Genomic DNA, 18,510 nt, shown 5'->3' on the forward strand with positions numbered 1-18,510 from the left:
AGCAAACATTTTAAAATATCCAAACATTTTTAAATAAATAAAGTTTTCAAAAACATTTTTACATTTCAAAGTATGGGAAAATTCTGATGTGTAGCTGGCAGAAACCTAAATTTTAATTTAAAAATATGTCTAAAGAGTCTTAAAAACATGCATATCTTTAACTCAACAACTGCAACATCTGGGAATTGGACTTAAGGCAATAAATGAAAGATGAACAAAGATTGCCACAATAATGTTCTCACTTAAATGTTATTTATGAACTACTTAGCAACAAAGGGGAATAGGTTAAATAGTAACTGATTTGTAGAATATTAGCCACTTAAAATGAGGCTATTAAAAAAACATTAAAAAATGAGGCTTTAATAATATCAATGGAGAAATGATTACATTTAAAAGATGACTGGAGTAGGTACAAACACAGCCCCAATTTTGTGCCATAAATTATCAGTCTGAAGGAATCACATACAAATAAATAAGCAATATACAATAAAATCTTAGTGATAGTCTTTGAATGTTAGGATTATTGGTGACTGTTATTTTCTCCACCTAACAATTCTATCTGAACTTGAATTACTTTTATAAACTGGATTGTGATGTGATAGCTACAGACATATTAAATTCACTGAAAACTCAAATTTACTCAAAATTAATTTTATGGTATGACTATTATGTTCAAAGGGATGTTTATACATACACATAGAATTTAGTTATTAAAAAGGTAAGGGGTAGGAAGAAGTTTCAATCCTCAGGGAACGAGGAAAAATGCAAATTGTAATGTTTTTTAACATGAGGAAGATTTTAAAGTATTTCAGATATCTTTTCTTGTTTTTAGGATCTCCTTCCCCGCCCCCAGGTATCTTTCAAATATAAATCTGCATAACTAAAACAAAGTATTACTAGATTCATTTGTGAATGCTACACAATCACTTCAAGTACATCAATGTGAAAAACAGCTAGCCTTGATTTCCAAAAAACAGTTAACTTGGTCCCAGAAAAAGCCCTTTGTCCCTGGCATATTTTTCCTTATCCACCCTGTTCCTGCAAATCCTTTCTCAATAATTCCAGAGTCCAAATCATGGGCCACAAAGTAGTGGCAGATAAGTAGAAAAGTCAGCTTAATGCCAATGCCTAATAAATGACTCCTTCAACAGAAGTTTCAAATAATGTAAATGAAATATGAATTTGAATTGACTCTAAGTCTAATAATACAGGCAGAACAAATAAAACTGAGACCTAAACATGTAATTTAAGACAACCTATCAATATCTCAAAGGAGAAATTTGAGAAAATATGAGCTTTGAATATGCATACGCAATATGGCAACAACTGGACAGAAGCAAACAGTAATAAAAGGCAGGGCATCCACTGACAAGTGCTGTGCATGCACTCTGCACTATTCACACTATGAGGGATTATAGTGTGTATTTGAAGGAAGCATCTATTTGAAGGAATATCCTTTTACTTCCCTTTAACAACTACGAAGCCACCAGCAACTCTATGAGTTTTTATCACGTGTTTTGTAGCTTCATTGCAAAGAATAAAACCATTACACATTACACTCATTCATATCCATCATTCAGTTTAAGTTCCATAAATATCTAAAGCTCCCTTTATAAGCAATATGCCTGTAGCTTTTTTGATTGCCAGCATTTATTCTCTGGTAAATTCCTTAAAACGTGCTCATAAAAACAATAGTCCCGAATTCATACTGTGTTCCTTATAGTTTGTCTGCCTCTATACTTAAGACAATTTAGCTGGATATAAAACTCCTGGCATAAAGCTTTGTGACAAAATCAGATTATCAAATATTCTTCTTAATAATGACTTAGATTCAGCTTTGATATCCCAAGAGGTATCCTTAAAGCCCAATATATCAACATGTGGGTCACTTCTGCATCAGTTTATCCAGGTACACAATAAGTTCTCCCCAAACATAAGGAAATTTGTTTTCTAATTCCAGGAAACTTGAGTTATAATTAGTATTTGTTAAAATTTGTTATTTTGCCAGCAATCCCACTCCTAGGTATTTACCCAAAGGACACAAAAAACATTAATTCAAAAGGACACCTGCATCCCTATGTTTATTGCAGCACTATTTACAATAGCTAAGCTATGGAAACAACCCAAATGCCCAAAAATAGATGACTGGATCAAGAAGATGTGGTACATATACACCATGGACTATTACTCTGCAATCAAAGATAAACTCATGCCATTTGCAGCAACATGGATGGAGCTAGAAGGGATCATGCTCAGTGAGATAAGCCAGAAAGAAAAAGAAAAATACCGGATGGTCTCACTCATAGCAGGAACTTAGAAATCCTAAATAAGGTATCAGGAAAAAGACTAATTATAATAAAGTAAAAATCAAAAGCAACTATAAATCAGAGACACACTGGGGGCGGGGGGGGAAGGAGATCAAAACAAGGGTGGTGATGGGCCTCCCCTGGTAGCGCAGCAGTTGAGCACAGGGCTGAGAGGCTGCCCACAGCATCTGCAACACCGGTTCATTCCCCGCCGGCGAGGGTCCCACCAAAAAAAAAAAAAAAAAAACAAAAACAAAGGTGGTAGGAATTTTATGAGGACCATAACCAAGATTAAAATGCATACATTGTACAAAAATGAAAAGTGATGTAAAAATATATAAAATAAAATTTAAAAATGAATAATAATAAAGTAACTATCTAAAATTGAACCTATTGGGAATCATAAAAAAAATTAAAAAAAAAAAAGATTTGTTACTTTGGTTCTTCTTCAGAGACTCTTACTATTTGTACATAGAAGAATCTTTGCCTGTGTTTAATAACTCTCACAACTCTCTAGAATGTTTCTTTTTCTTCATTTTTGTTCAATTTTTTCTCCTAGTCATCCTTTGACGAAATGTTCTATTGTGTTTTTTCATATTCCTTCCAATTTAGGCTTCATTTTTTAAATGAGTTATTCTTTTCTCTTCCCTTAGCTATCATCACACTTCTAAGTTTTCCTTACTCAGATTTATGTTGCTCTTTCATTATTTGTATCATTTTAAAATTTTCACTGGGTTCATTTTGAAACGTTAAAGTTAGGTGATAGTTTTCATTGGTTTTATGGACATTTCTTTTTTTTTTTTTAAGATTTATTTATTTATGCATACAAGAGCTGGGGTACAGGCCAGAGATGCGGTGGGTGGGGTGAGAGGATTCACCAGAGGCAGAGCGGGGAACAGAACAGGCAGACTGACTGAGATACACTGCTAAGGGGAGCAGCGGGCGAGATAGGAGAGGTCTGCTGCACCATGTGGGTTGCTCCCTGGCCAGCCGGGAATTGAACGCATGCTACAGAGGCCGTGGATTGCTTCACAGTGCAGTGTTTAACCCCTTGCACCACCAGGGAGGCCCTTTATGGACATTTCTTACCGGCATGCTTTTAGTGTCTGCAGAAATATTATTCTGCTCCTAATTCCTTTTTTCTTACAAAAAACTCTGTGGGGAATCTGACTACAATCCTTGTCTGTTGCTCATTTTCATGTAAAATAAAAAACTTGGGAAACTGGAGTAGCTTTTCCAGCTTCAACAAGAGTCCACTTCTGTTTCCATGAAGGATACAGAAATAGAGTCTCATGAAGAGGATCACCCATGCTTTCATCATCCCACACTTTATCTGCCCTTTTTTCTTTATCCCCATTGTCTCCATCCTGCTTAATCTGGATTCCACTCCGAGTGTCACTTAGTGAGGACTCTGAACAAGAAGGGAGCTTCAACAGTTTAGTTTTGAAAATTCATAGGGAGCAGATGGTTCTAACCCCCCTTCAGAACACACTGTGGGCCTCTTGTGTCCTGAAAACTCAAAAACCTCTCAGTTTCTACAGCAGCTCTCAAACCTGCTCGTCATTTTCCATGAAGTCCTCGTGACTATCTTGCAGTTCTCCGGTTCTCAGGGCCACCCAAGGTCCTGCTGCTTCCTTCTGCATCCTTCTGTCCAAACGTTGATACCAGGAAGGTCTTAAAAAGTTCTTAGATCCCTATCCCCAATCCACTTGTTCAGGGTTTGTGGGGGTGCTATTGGCCTGGTCTTGCAAAAGGTGTCTGTGAGTTTTGGTTTTGCTAACCAATTATTCTGTTTTTAGGGAAGGTTGTGGAGATAAAAACACTATGCTGTGCTGTCATCTTCCCACTGGCGCCTTCGGTTGGAGATGTATTGAATAAGTATCCTAAAATAATGACTATGAATCTACAGGCCTTCAGCTGGATCTTAAATAAAGGCACTAACGTCTAAGAAATTCCAATTTGTAATGCAGCTAACCTCAGGCTTCCTATCATCTCTCCCATAAATGTGTGTCTTCTCCTATGTGAAACACATGCTGTAAGCATCACACACTGCTTCCACTCTGGTGCATCAAGGGCCTTACAATTTTTCTAACCCCATGACCGGGTATTTAAACTCCTAAAAATCAAATATAAGAAAATATTTTAAGATGCAACCAAAAGTGTATGCATTGATGTTAGTACTTTAAAAAAGAAAAAAAGTGGGGGCAAAAAAAAAAAACCTTCATGTCTAAGAGAGCTAACTAGGAAAAGATCACACCATGAAAAAAGTGTCAAATCAGCACACTTTATAATAGTTTTCTGCAGTAGTCCACTCTCAAAAACTAGTTACAATTCCAAAAACTCTGGATTTTCTCCAATTTCAAAGTAACGTGAATTTTTGATGGCACAGGGGAAGCATTTATGTTTCCCTATGCAATAAAAGAGAAAACACTAACAATATAAAATAGATTCTACCAAAGCACACCAATCTGAAGGACAATTCAGGATAATCTCAAAAATGGCAGGAAACAAAAGTGGAAGGGAACGCGCCAGGGCGCAAGGGACAGGACTTCGGGGTTACTTCTTTCTATGTGTGTTCTCAATCATTTCCAATTTTTTTTCAGTGGCTATGTATTACTTAACAAACAAGGAGGAAAAATAAATCCCAAGAGCAAAAATAAATCCACTGGATTTACCATTCACCAAAAAGTAAGTTGGCTCAATTATTCAGAGGACAATCAGACAGCTCAGGGTTAAGAAATGAATGAGAGCTAAGAAAGAAGACACATAAGAAAATCATCAGAGACACAGATTGATGTGAAGCACAAGTCTAAGAGGCAATTCTAACTGTCAATATGTACCAAAATATTAAAATGTACAAACCCTTAAATTCCTCCAAAGCACCAGCATATGAATGGGATTTTTTTTTCAATTTACAGATCTCATTTCCAGCTGTTCTGTAATAATACGCCATACCCCATAGTGACTGAAGTATGCAAACTTAGCCCCACAAAACTCACGCTTTACAAAGTATCTAAAACTTAAAACCCTGCCACATACAAAAGGTTTTAATCACTTTAATTCATATATGTGATAAATACGACAAAGATATATGAACAAATCAGCACAATTTGAAATAAATTTCTAAAGTTATTCAACCTCAAAGAGTTGTAATTGTGTATATTCTAGAACTACTGCTAAAACACAATTTTAGTTGTTAAAGGAGCTTATGTAAACAAAACAAAGAATGCTATCAACTGCTATGTCCAACACTTTTCCCAAATAATGTGCCACTGGGTATTAATGGGTATAAATAAAAAGTAAAAGGGAAGGAAGGGCCTTCTACACCAAATAAATTGTAAAACATACCACAGCCTTTACTTAGTGTACAAGTAATCTCTCAGGCAGTGCATTTTCCAAGATTAGTATCACAAGTAAGCAATTTAACATCCCAAATAAACTACATCTGGTTACCTCTTAACTCAAAGGGATAAAGAGTAGCTCCTAGGGTCCCCAAAATGACAGTATGCTTGGGTAGAATGGGGACCCCCACCACTGGAGGGAATAAACAGGAGAGGAGGGGCGTGTGCGGGCAAGACCAGCTCGGGAGAGAAGAGTGGAAGAGAAACGAGGATTTTGACGTCAACATGTGGGTGTCAGGTGAAGCCATCTTTGAATGCTGTTAGCCAGAGTGCTTTCTGTGCTTGCTGTAAATGCCGGAATTCAAAAGCTAAGTCTTAAACGTTTATCACACCCCTCGATGGCATCATTGTTCACAGAACCATCCCCCGGTTCCTGGAGTCCCAGCACGGGGGGCTGTCAGCAGAGTGCCTATTCTAGAACCTGGCCTGTACAACCCAAATGCTAGCCAAATAATGTCACAAGTGGCTCTTCTACCCCCAAATTAAAACTGGTCCAATTTTACAGACTTACATTCTAATTATATTTTAAAATATGTGAAAGAACTAGGATTAAACAAGTACAGGACTGCCTATATACACAAGTAGTAGAGATATATCAACGTTTGCTTTGGCTTGGTGTGCAATAAAAATCTATTATTAAGCTTTCGCTTTGGAAAGATCAGTGAGGCAATGGCTACATCAGTGCCCTTTCTACCATCCGAGCCCGTGCACGGGCGGCATACGAGGTGGGCATTCACCAGTGAAACTCCTTACAAGCTTTTGTGTGTCCAAATCCTATCAGCTGAAGTATAGTCAATGTGCAAGTGTCACAGGAACAAATGGCTGCATTAATGATGGCTACAAAAACTGTTCATGCTATATTCAAAAACAATTATTAACTTTCAAATTGTTAAAAGGGAAATACACCAACAGCCAATACATATACCAGGGAGAGCCACAGCTTCCTTTTAAATTTTTTCCCCTATAAGCCACTGAACTGTTAATATTTTTAAAGATTTATTTATTTATGCATACAAGAGCTGGGGTACAGGCCAGAGGTGGGGGGGGTGGGGGGAGAGGATTCACCAGAGACAGAGTGGGGAACAGAACAGGCAGAATGATCGAAGTACACTGCTGAAGAGTGCAGTGCGCAAGACAGGAGAGGTCTGCTGTGCTTTGCTCCCTGGCCGGCTGGGGATCGCACTTGTGCTGCAGAGGCTGCAGACAGCTTCATAGGTTGCATCTTAACCCCTTATGCCACCAGGGAGGCCCTAAAATTGTAATTTTTTAAGAACACAAGGCTGATTAAGAGAAGCTAAACTGGGCCTCCCTGGTGGCACAGGGGTTAAAGACAGCACTACCAAGCTATCACTGGCCACTACAGCATGAGCTCAAACCCCAGCTGGCCAGGGAGCAACCCACATGGCACAGCAGGCCTCTGCTGTCCCGCTCGCTGCTCCCCACAGCAGTGGATTTCAGCAGATCCGCCTGTTCTGTTCCCCACTCTGTCTCTGGCGAATCCTCTCAACTCACCCCCGCACCTCTGGCTTACACCCCAGTTCTTATATGCAAAAATAAATAAATCTATTTAAAAAAAGAGGGAAGATAAACTACATGATAAATCTAATTCTCATCGAACTTTTGGTGTTCTCGCATTCATAAAATTAACTCCTGACCTTCACAAACAGTATTTACTCTTTAGATGTCACCCATAAGCTTTCTGGGGGGAAAAAAAAAAACAAAAACAGCTACTGAACTAGAGGTAAAAGTGCAACTCTGCCTCCTCAAAATTTCATGAATGAAAATCATAAATATTCATGGACAAATCTGAGATATCCCAAAACTCTGCTCTTCTGCTGACCTCAGGGGGAAGTGGGCATCTACCTGGGACAGACAGCAGCCGCAGCACTAGCCAGGAGCTGACAGGTGCTGAGGAACTAGCTGTACCTAAAGGGCAAACTTAGAAAATCTGGTAACAAAATGGTCTTCAAAGACTAAAATGTTCTGTGAACACTCCTGCAGATTTCTCTAGGATGGTGACACTCAGTCTCTGTATCACGTAGGCTGACTGGTCCCTAGTCAACAGCATGCCCGGAGCTCCACTGTGCACAGCAAGGGCCCGTCTGCACCCCTGGAAAGGCACGGAGTGCTACCACTGGGCCACCTGACCCTTCAGAGAGTATTACCACCAGATCCTTTGAGCCCCCCATGAAAGCAACTTCTTATCTGTCCCCTCCTGAAAGCAAGTTCTTATTTAACTTACAAATGAATTCAAGTATATGTCTTTATATAAAATGACACACCTGAAACATTTTGGTTAATCCCACTTCTAAAGCAAAAGATGGCAACACTTTTCCTTCTCAAAACCAAAGATCACCAAAAACAAAAATAAATCACAAAAACCTTAACAGCTACCCCAGTGATGGAATCAAATATCTATTCAAGAATAATGCAATTACTTTTCCAGTTAAAGACACGTTTTCAGCTCATAATCAAGTAAGTATACAAAATACAAGCCTCAAAACAAAATGCCTCAAACATCAGCCTGAGTTAAGAACATACATGTTTAAAAGTTAACAGCACTTTATTCATTAGCTACATTGTATTTTCAAGAGTTTGAACAGTTAGAAGGAATGGTCTCCATGTTTTCCTAATTATAATGCAATCAAAAATATTCTTCAAAAGCGCCTGCGTATTGTTTCTCCTATACACACACAGTGACAGGACAGGGGAGGGAGGGGCAGGAGAAGAGGAGGGGGCGGGAGAAAGGAGGGAACAAGACAGACACAGAATCCCAGACCACATTTTCCTAAAGAAACCATCTACAAGGGTGCGCTATTCTGAATGTAAGGGTCAGCATCTCCTCCCTATGCCTTTAAAAGATTTGCTCTTTTTCAACGGGGATTTGGGGGAAACATGCATTCCACCCTACAGGTGAATTTTTTATTTATTTTTAACAGACATACTTCAATTCTCCCAGTATCAGCCAAACGTCCACTTCTGAAAACACCAAGCAGTAACAAATACTAAGCTGTATTTGTATCACCACCACCTAGGTCACCGATGACCGAAGTGTGATATACCCCCACTTGCTCCACGCTCATCGATCTGCATAATCACCCGCACTAAAGCTGGGTATCAGACAGCTCCCCCATTCAAACTACAGCACCAGCTCCCACATCCTCTCAGCCATAGTTTTACTGTATTTCAAAACTTGAGTCACCTGTATGCATCGTCTTCTTTCAAGTCTCATATCATCCTGATGGGGTGGGGGGAGGGAGGGAGGAGTCCAGCAGCAAAACTATAACACTGTGTGAAGAAAAACAGATCATGATAAGAGATAAGGATGCAAGACAATTACCCCAATTGAGGAATATCTAATGTCACTACAATCCCCAAAACATTAAGACAAATTACTGCAAATTCATTAACATTTAGTTATTTACTTGAAAATAATTTTCATTAATAACATCAATTATATATAAAATGTATTCCAGTGTCAGGGAGAAAAACAGTTGTAAAATACACCCACTACAAAAGAAAATTTCAGGTATTTCTAGAAACAAAGTCAATACTCCACTATTCTATATAATTTCTCTGGGAAAAAGCTACATTTTATAACCTCCATCAGTTCACAAAATATGAATGCGAATTCATGGCACAAGTACTGAAAGTTAGTTCACATAAAAGGTAGCATGTCCATCTACCTGTGTTATCTGTAAACGAAGCTCTAACACACTGGGCACTGCTCACTGCCCACTGCCCACCGCCCACCACCCAACTGCCAACACCCCCATGGCCTGTGTGTGCGGAGCGGCTTCCCCCAGTTTATCTACTGCGTTCTCTCACTGCACTGCTGCCTGCTGTACCACTGCTACTCCACGGCTGGCCAGCAAAGTCCACAAGTGCCTGAGAGTGACTGACAGGAAAGCAAAGCAGCCTCACCATAGCCATCAACGAAAAGCATGAGATAAGAGCAGGAGAGACAAAGAGCTCAGGCTAAAACCTAACTCACAAGTGAATTCAATGCAGATTTATTTTTAAGTTGATACTATGGAATTCAATAAAAATTCCTAATGAAGCTATGTTGACCAAGTTCCCAGACTAGTAAAAGAAATCTGTTGACCTCAAAAGTTATTACTGGTCATGGCCATTGGGAACCTTGCAAAAGCAGCACAGAACACTAAAAACACTAACCACCAGGGTTTTTCCACTGTCAGCACTCCCACAATACCCGACACCTGCCATTCCTACACTTTACATGACGGTATCACAATCGCTCTGCTTAATTAGTCCTTTTCCCCCCCGCGTAGTTCCTAAATTACCCTCCAAAGCTCCTATTACCTCAGCGTAACTCATTTCAGATATACAACGGGAAGAAAATGCCTGGGCTGAAATAATCCACTTTAATATTTGCAATTTTCCTTAAGGAAGCTAGTTAGTCCAAATGAATCCCTAACTGGTAAAATTCTAATAGTGTTGCAAAATAAAGTAAAAAACTACTGAGGCAGTGTGAAAGAAGACGCTTTTAGGCAAGTAAGTAGCTCATAATACAAATTTGAGTCTCAATTTATTGCCCCCAAATACTTGCTTTTCACCTATTTCTCCTACTTTTCAACTGACAAGATTCTTTAAAAGCTCAAATTTTGTACTCCAAATAGCAGTTAAGAGTTGATGCTTCCCTGGATGAGAAGCTCACTGACTGTATGAATAACTCGTAAATTAGGAACTGCCTGCATCTGAAATCTTCATCTATAATCCGTATTCCATTTCTGAAGAGCCACTTTTTTAGTTTAGATGCTGCTATGGTATGAAGTAAATAAAACCCTAATCATGGAACCAACTGGCACGTATCAAAATACATTATTTGCAAAAATATTTCAATCAAAGATTTTTACTTAATGGCATCATTTTCTTACAATTTTTCTGTCATAGTCTTTAAAATTCTAGAATGGACAAAAGGAAAAGAAAATGTGAATTGATTCATTAGGGTCTCTACCGCAGGTTCTTCACCTACAACTTGCTCACTTTAGTAGTTTCAATAGAAACAGAGGACATATTCATATAAAAAAGACTTTCAAGAAGAAAGCTGAATCAAGTATGGCATTAGTATTTTTTAAAAGTTATAAGAAATAAGATTACTTCATTATTGTTTTAAATATCAAAAGGTGAGCTATATGGACCGTCAGTGGGGACCAGGAGAACACATCTGGACTATGAATCAAACACATCAAAATTGTCTGGCCCTAAAACTGTCATTTTTTAGAAAATCCATCCTTCATTTGAAAAACAGACTTTAGCAAAGGGTAAAATATCTCTACAAGTTACAAAATTTACTGCTGACACATGCAACACTAAACCATCTGATACTAAGGTAAACTCCTTAAGTACTGATCACCTTGAACTGCTTTACATTAAGATTCTAGTGATTACTGCTCATATCCTTCAGATTTTTCAGGGGAAAAAAATGTTTATATTAGGTCTGCAACAACAGACACAATTTTCTTTCTAAAGAAACTTTAAAATCCAAAATTTTTAAGATTTCTGAGAAAAACCTGCAGTGAATTTCCCATTTTTGCCCCCATAAATGTAGCCATTCACAAATTATGGAGTAAATTTAGATGTTAATGAAAAGCATGTACTATCCTTACCACAGAAACCTCTCATAATCCTCCAAAACTTTCACAGTTATGTCTTAGCTCACATTTTGCCAAAGGCAATATAATGGTCCATGAACAATCTAGGAACAGAGTTTATGTGGTTCTTGAAGCAAAACTGACAAACCATTTTTTAGCTGTCTGAAAACCACTGCATAAAATTAACCTGAAGCACATCTTCAAGGATAGAATTTCAACAGACTGAGTTTAAATACAGAAAGCTCAGACAGGTATTCAGAGAGTCATAAAAATAGTAGTTATCTGCAAAGACCGAGAGCAACAAGACTGTGACGGGAAGGAGGCAGCAGCATGCTGGGACAAGTCCAGATAAACTTAGGAGTTACACGACAGGTGTGACGCTTTCGCTAATGTCACAATGTTTTGCAATGACACAAAACTAAATTATTTTATCTAGTTTCTAAATAAAGTAGGAGGAAAGTATTATAAGCAGTAGGTGAAAATAATCAGAATGATACAAGCGTCAGAAGTCCTGAAGCTACTATTTTATTTTTGGGTGAAAATAAACATTTCTTTAACTATCTTTCATTTTTATATGTTATATATTCCTATATGTATATTTCACAATTTAAAAAAACTTAACCCTAAGTGGAAAAGATCAACTGTAATGTACAGTATGATTTAAAAACAATTTTGATAGTTCAGAAGATGCCAAATAAGACTAAAGTACTAAAAAAAATAAGAGGCCAAAAAAAGGAAATCAAAGAAAACTTAGTTGCTTGATCTAAACTTTGATTCCATGGATTAAAATTATAATACGATTAGCTAAAAATTATTCACTGTGACCAGCTTTCCTTATAAACTTCTACTACTAGAATAAGGGACTGGAGAAAATGTCTTCTTTTTTTATATAATTTTAGAAATACATGTTCAAGAATAATAATAACCAAGCATCAAAGGAAAAAGAAAACAAGGAAGCTCCATGATTTTGATAGCTAACATATATCACGGGGGAAAAGACACTAATTCTCAGTGCGATGGTCAAATGGCAGAGAGAAAACTTACTTTCACTAACTGGGAATTTCAAGAACAGGTATCACTCACACACTAGGAGTAGTCACAGTCTCAAAGAAAATGGAAAAAGGCAAAAGCACAAGAATTGAGACTATGATAATCAAGTCAAAATCATGAGGAGAACTGTAGGGAAAAGAACTTTTGCTGAACACTTACTGTGCACCAGCCACTCAGCGGAGACGCTTACAGAGGCTGACTCGGTGAGTGGCCCTCAGCCAAACAGACATACAGTGCCAAGGAGGCCAGGGTCAGAGATCAGCCCGCCCAAGGCTTGGCTGTGAACTCTGTTCCCACACCAAAGGTCACTGCACCACACCAAGAAGCTCCTCGGGAGGATCATGGACATGGTTACGAGACAAGTGCAGTGATGTGAGAACCTCTGGGTCTCCGGCTGATGTGCTCATTACTCTGTCTCAACCACAGGTACCAAAGATGAAATTAAAAAAAAAAAAAAAAAAACTTTCAAGAAGAAGAACAGAAAACTGTGTAAAAAGCAACAGCAGAGAAGTTGGGGTTTTCTGCACTGAAGGCTGGGGACAGATGAAAGAACATGAAGACCTACAGCCAGGCCCTAGGCTGCAGGACTCCAAAGGCAGGGTGTGTAGGCCCTCCTGTGTTTTAGAGGCAAGAGAGGGACCATTTCTCCTCAAACTGGATGAAAAGAACCAACAGGACCCTGTGTGAGTGCTGGAGAGAGATCCAGAAACTAAGAGCTGAGTGAATTAGAAAAATGTTGCTCGAAATTTTTGCTACTTAAGGTGATGAGTTCCTTGGCCTCTCTGGGACCACATCTGGGCTCAGATGTGGCAAAATCAGGCACCAAATGTTAGGACACGACAATAAATGGAGCAAAAAAGGGCAGAAAAACTTGCTAGGCCCTCTCTTCCTTTAGTGACTGGAAATGTGACAGGCACAGATTCCTACAAACTTTCTAGTCAAAGTATTTACATCATTCTCCTGTATTCCGAGTTCCTCAAACAAGAATTCTCAAAGTACAGAACTTTTCAGGAACTGCTACACACAGTAGACACTAGGAAAAACCCCTATCACGAGCATAGGAAAATTCCAGAAGATGCATTTCTAAGTTTGTTGAAAGTCAAAATTAAGTGCTACTCTAGTTATAGGCGGAATTAAGCTGATATAGAAAAGCCTCTTTTAGAGTTCCAGGCCCATGTGGCAAGAGCCCAGCAAACTGAGCCTCAATATCCCAATTCTCACCATTCCCCAGTTTTTACTGCATGTGTGACGTGGAGGCCCCAGGCGCACATAGCTACTGAGAAGAGAGCACTCACCCCAAGCAAGCTGAGTTCACGCAGCCACTGATCTCAGGTCCTCTCTTATTTCTGTACCCACCTCCCCAACTCCTCTCCCCCTTCAGAAACAAGGAGAAAGGGACAAACAGGACAGAAAACATATATCCTCTGCCTGTATGCTCAGGGTATCCTCATCGGAATTTGCCCAACTCGAACCCCATCAGCTTTCCTGCTGCTTACAGACCCCCACACCCAAGTGTCAGGCTGATGTGGATTTCACCTGAGAAAGGTCTTTCAAACTGTTCTTACCACTCCACTTCTTTTTTTTTTTTTTAAGATTTATTTTATTTTATTTATTATTTATTTATTCATACAAGCACTGGGTACAGTCAGAAGCGCGGGAGGGTGAGATAACTCACCAGAGCCAGAGCAGGGAGCAGAGCAGGCAGAAAGACCGAAGTACACTGCTGAGGGGAGCAGCGGGCGGCAGGAGAGGTCTGCACGCCATGTGGGACCCTCCTCCGGTGGCCGGGGAGCAGACGGGGATCGAACTGGTGCTGCAGAGGCTGCAGGCAGCTTCGCAACCCAGCGCCCAACCGCTGCGCCACCGGGGAGACCCTTACCACTCCACTTCTACTGACCCTCTCTCAGTCCAGCTCCTCCTCAGCCTGTTTGTGGTCCCTGCTCAAGGCTACCCTGGCAAAGCCCAATCCCATCAGAGTGAGAGGGTTGAAAGCAAAGCCTGCCAGCCACAATTTTAAGCAAGTAAATATTGGGGGACACTTGGATTGTTTGTGTTTTTTTCACTACCATAAATTTTGAACCTCAGAGCCTGATCATTTTACCCATCTGCTAATGAGATTATAAACAAAACACCAAAATTTTCAATTTTTTTTGTCTTCTGTTGATGTTCTTTCTTACAGATATTATATCCCTTACACAGATATTATATCCCTTACACATGATGCACCCAAACCTATTATGCAAATAGATCCTAGCTCAGAGGAATGAAAAAGTAGTGAGCCAATGACCTCCAGAAGCTCTGAAAATCATACAAGGTTGAGATACAGGGCTTACTGTGACCCTTGTTAGATTTTCCTCCCTAACCTGAACCTCTGAGGTGACCTCATCCGTGTGTGTATTCTACAAAGCAGTGTCTAGCTACCAGACAGCAGACACTTATGGAGGAATATATTCAATCAATAGCCTTTAAGCCCTTCTTATAAGTAATTTTTAAGAAAGGCATTGGAGAACAACACTGCTCTCTCCTTGCTGATAAAGACTGACTTTTCTCAACAGAAGGGTCTGAAGTATTATATGTATAAAATACTTTATATATATATACACACATATAATTAGAAAATTTACATTATATATAATTAATTTATATAACTGCATGCACACATATACTTAGTGGGTTATATGTACTTTTATACATATAATTACATATAATTTTATAAACCACTGCTTTTAATTATCCTTGCATTTCAAAAATACAGAAAAATAACAAGGCCAAGAAATGATTAAAAACACTATTATTAACAGCTCACATATTAATGACTTTGCATATTAATGAATAAAATGACTTTGGATTTTACTTGTTTTCTCTGAACTTCTACGGAACTTTACAGTGAAATGGTCCCTCCTCCAACAGTCTTCAACACACAGCCCGAAATTTTAAGGGGCCTGTTTTCCTCTATATTCCATGTCTCTTTTCCTCTTAGCCCCGCCACAGACGTTACATGCAGTTCTAACCCCCGCTCCCTCCGCTGCTATCTCTATTAATCTTTTCCTCCAAGAAGTCTTTTCAAAGACTGGCTATGAACTGGTTGTTCTGAACCCTTCTCTCTTCGCTACCCTCTTACTATCTAGGCCAGCAAAGGCCCCATGACCACCTCAACACCCTGCCCTCCACAGCCTGTCTTGCCTCTCCCAGCCACCACCTCAGTGACTTGCTAGAAACTACTTTCTTTCACTCTAAATGGTCTCACAAAATCCTATCCGGTTTCAGGAGACTTCACGACTTCTATTCTTCTCTGCGCCCACTGCAGTCACCTCGGTCCCCATCTTTCTCTGCCCTTGTATCATGTACTAGAATAAACATGTCCTGGGCCTGGTTCTACACCAACTTAAGTTCACAATGTACAGAAAAAGTATGCCAACCCCACAAGGCACTCTTCACAGGCACAGACTTAGTCCTCAGCTTCTCTTCCAACAAAACATCAAGACACTCAACCTCTCTTCTCAAATCTAACCAGCCAGCCTCAGCCCATTATTCTTGCTCAAATCTCATGACTTGCTTTTCAATTTATGATCCAAATCTGTAATAGTCTACTTAGACATGAGCCTTGGCAACTTTAAGTATTGTTCCTATATAGTTTTTTCCTTTCGGTAGTACAATTCAAGTTTCATTTACAGTCTCTTGCCTTCTGTTCATCCTTTACTTTTAGATATTCACTTCATGATAGAAAATAGAAATTTTATATATAAACACGTGTCATTAAAAATGAAAAACTGAAACCATCACAATGTTCACTAAAAGAAAAGGTGACACATTGTGATATAGTCACATAATAAACTATTATGTAATCATTTAAGCTTGAGGATAATTACATATGGGGGAAAGTCAGGCATTATATCAGAAAGAACTCTAAGCAGTCTCAAAAAAGTAAAACAAATGCACAGAAAAAAACTCAAAAGAAAATATAGAATTATTAATAGTGTCTTTGACTAATAAAGTTCTAGATTATTTTTAATTTTCTTCCTTTTACTTTCCAGTGCATCACAACTTTTTGTAAGTACATCTTTTATAATCAGGGGGAAAAGGGCACAAGAAATTCAGGTTCCATCTAAACAAGAAAGTCATCATGGACTCTAGCTATGGCTGCAAGCAGAGGAACAACCTCTAAGGACATGCAATATTTAGAACTCCAATACAGAATAAACGATTCAGGATCCTTGTTTCTAAAATCAGTTAATATACTGCTTGATGTATGCTGTCCACAATGACCCCAAAAATCACGACCCTAAGCTGCCAGGCTCCAGATCAACAGCCCAGTTTAACACCAGGTGCTGACCTCTCATAAGGTTCTAACCTCCTAGGTTACTAAGTGCCCATCGACAAAGTGAAGATCATCCCATAAAACTGTCAGATAACCTACACTGCATACCTATAGCTCTTAAAACATTGCACAGAAAGTGCTCGAATGCATCTGCCTTTTTATCCTGCTCTATTTCGTATCGTTCACTGCCACCTTTCCAGACTATCTACTGCCTACTGTACCTTTGCCCCAAATGCAAGCTCCTGCCAAGGGGCAAGGTCCACTCCTCAAACACCACCCTCCTGGCTCAGGAGGGTCCATGAGTCTTCTTCATCTCCCCTCCCCAACATTTCCTCTCTCCTCAACTTGCACAGCCACACTTGTACCCCAATTCCAGCCTAACCCACTCCTTCCATGGACCAGAGGAAACACTGGCATCTAGCCTCAAAAGGCACATGAAAGCGCGTTCATCTCACCCGCAGAAGGCCAGCTTCCTCACTCTCAATGGAGAAGCAATCATAATTATCTAACCAAGTCATCTCCCAAAATATCTTCTACTGGTAGCTTTGTTGAAACAAATGAGCTAAAATTTTCTAGTATTTAAGACAAGATAATCAGTACAAGTAAGTTCTACCTGCAGCCCCTGGCAGAACTAATGACTATGCGGTGGTTCAGCTCCCATAACTCATTTCAATACAAAGGCACAACAATCTAGTATTTGTTACAGAGAACAACTGAGATGTGAGCTTTAAAGAATTTTATTCAGTTATCAACTCTAAATAAATAGCCATAATAAGATAAGGTTTGGGGCAGAGTATGGGTTTTCTTTGCTTTAAACACCAATCCTCTTGTCTAAGAGCATTTTTTAAATGTGGCACTATTTATATTTAGGGCCTCCCCTGGTGGCACAGCGGTTGAGCACTGGGCTCTGCCCGCAGCCTCTGCAACACCAGTTCGATCCCCGCCTAGCCGCCGTGAGGGTCCCCCATGGTGTGACAGACCTCTCCTGCCATGCCCGCTGCTCCCCTCAGCAGTGTACTTTGTCAGTCTGCCTGTTCTCTTCCCCGCTCTGGCTCTGGTGAGTTCTCTCACCCTCCCGCGCTTCTGACTGTGCCCAGTGCTTGTATAAATAAATAAACACATCTTAAAAAAAAAAAAAAAAGGCACAATTTATAGTGAAAATGCCAGGCAACCTGGTGAACAAAATATCGATAACTTCTAAACAGAATGAGAGGGACATAAAGGTTCACTATATTATTCTCTTCACTTGGGAGTATGTTTTATGTTTTCTATAACTCAAAATTTTTAAGCAAAAAATAAATGGGCTATATAGAAAAAACTATTGAAAGTTCAACTCTTTGAACTATAAAATAAGTGAGATACTTGACAAAAAGCAGCTAAAAAGAGATTCAATGCATTTTATGACGAGAGCTTAAGCATACCATGACTGAGCAAAATGTACTGTTTTTATTCTTTAGTGTCTCTTTTAGGAAAGAAGGGATTAAAGGAGCTTTGGAAACTATTTTCCATAAAAAGTTATTTTTAAGTCACCAACAAAGATTTACCTAAGTAAGCTTGGTTTCTATAGTTTTTCCAGTAGTACACCTTGGGGTGGGCTCCCTTTGGGTGTCAGCAGCGCTGAGGTGAGTGACATGGACACTGCTCAGCGCCCAGGTGAGAGAGGCCAGCTGCCAGGCACACCCACCAACTCTCCAGCCACTCTTGGGAAAAAAAACTAAACGTTCTGACAGCTTACCCCCAAACCCAAAGTCATATTATATTTGATTTTTATCTCCCTACTCTACAAAACAGCATTTTTTCATGACATCTAATACAGATGA

The 18,510-nt window shown here is 39.3% G+C and overlaps 1 protein-coding gene across 6 annotated transcripts in view; it reads right to left on the minus strand.

Moving 5' to 3' along the window:
* DYRK1A (dual specificity tyrosine phosphorylation regulated kinase 1A) overlaps positions 1 to 18,510 on the minus strand; it is a 122,180-nt gene that overhangs the window by 73,121 nt on the left and 30,549 nt on the right. For 5 of the 6 annotated variants that reach the window (XM_054700275.1, XM_054700274.1, XM_037524948.2 and 2 more), the window contains exon 2: positions 8,910 to 8,995. The exons of the other annotated variant lie outside the window; for it this stretch is intronic. In XM_054700275.1, coding sequence (XP_054556250.1) covers positions 8,910 to 8,919 — 10 coding nt within the window. In that variant the 5' untranslated portion in view covers positions 8,920 to 8,995. The remainder of the gene's footprint in view (positions 1 to 8,909; positions 8,996 to 18,510) is intronic. 6 annotated transcript variants of the gene reach the window in all.

This window comes from Talpa occidentalis, unplaced genomic scaffold (genome assembly GCF_014898055.3).
Source record: "Talpa occidentalis isolate TD23 unplaced genomic scaffold, MPIMG_talOcc4v2.1 talOcc4.4, whole genome shotgun sequence".
Classification (NCBI taxonomy): domain Eukaryota; kingdom Metazoa; phylum Chordata; class Mammalia; order Eulipotyphla; family Talpidae; genus Talpa; species Talpa occidentalis.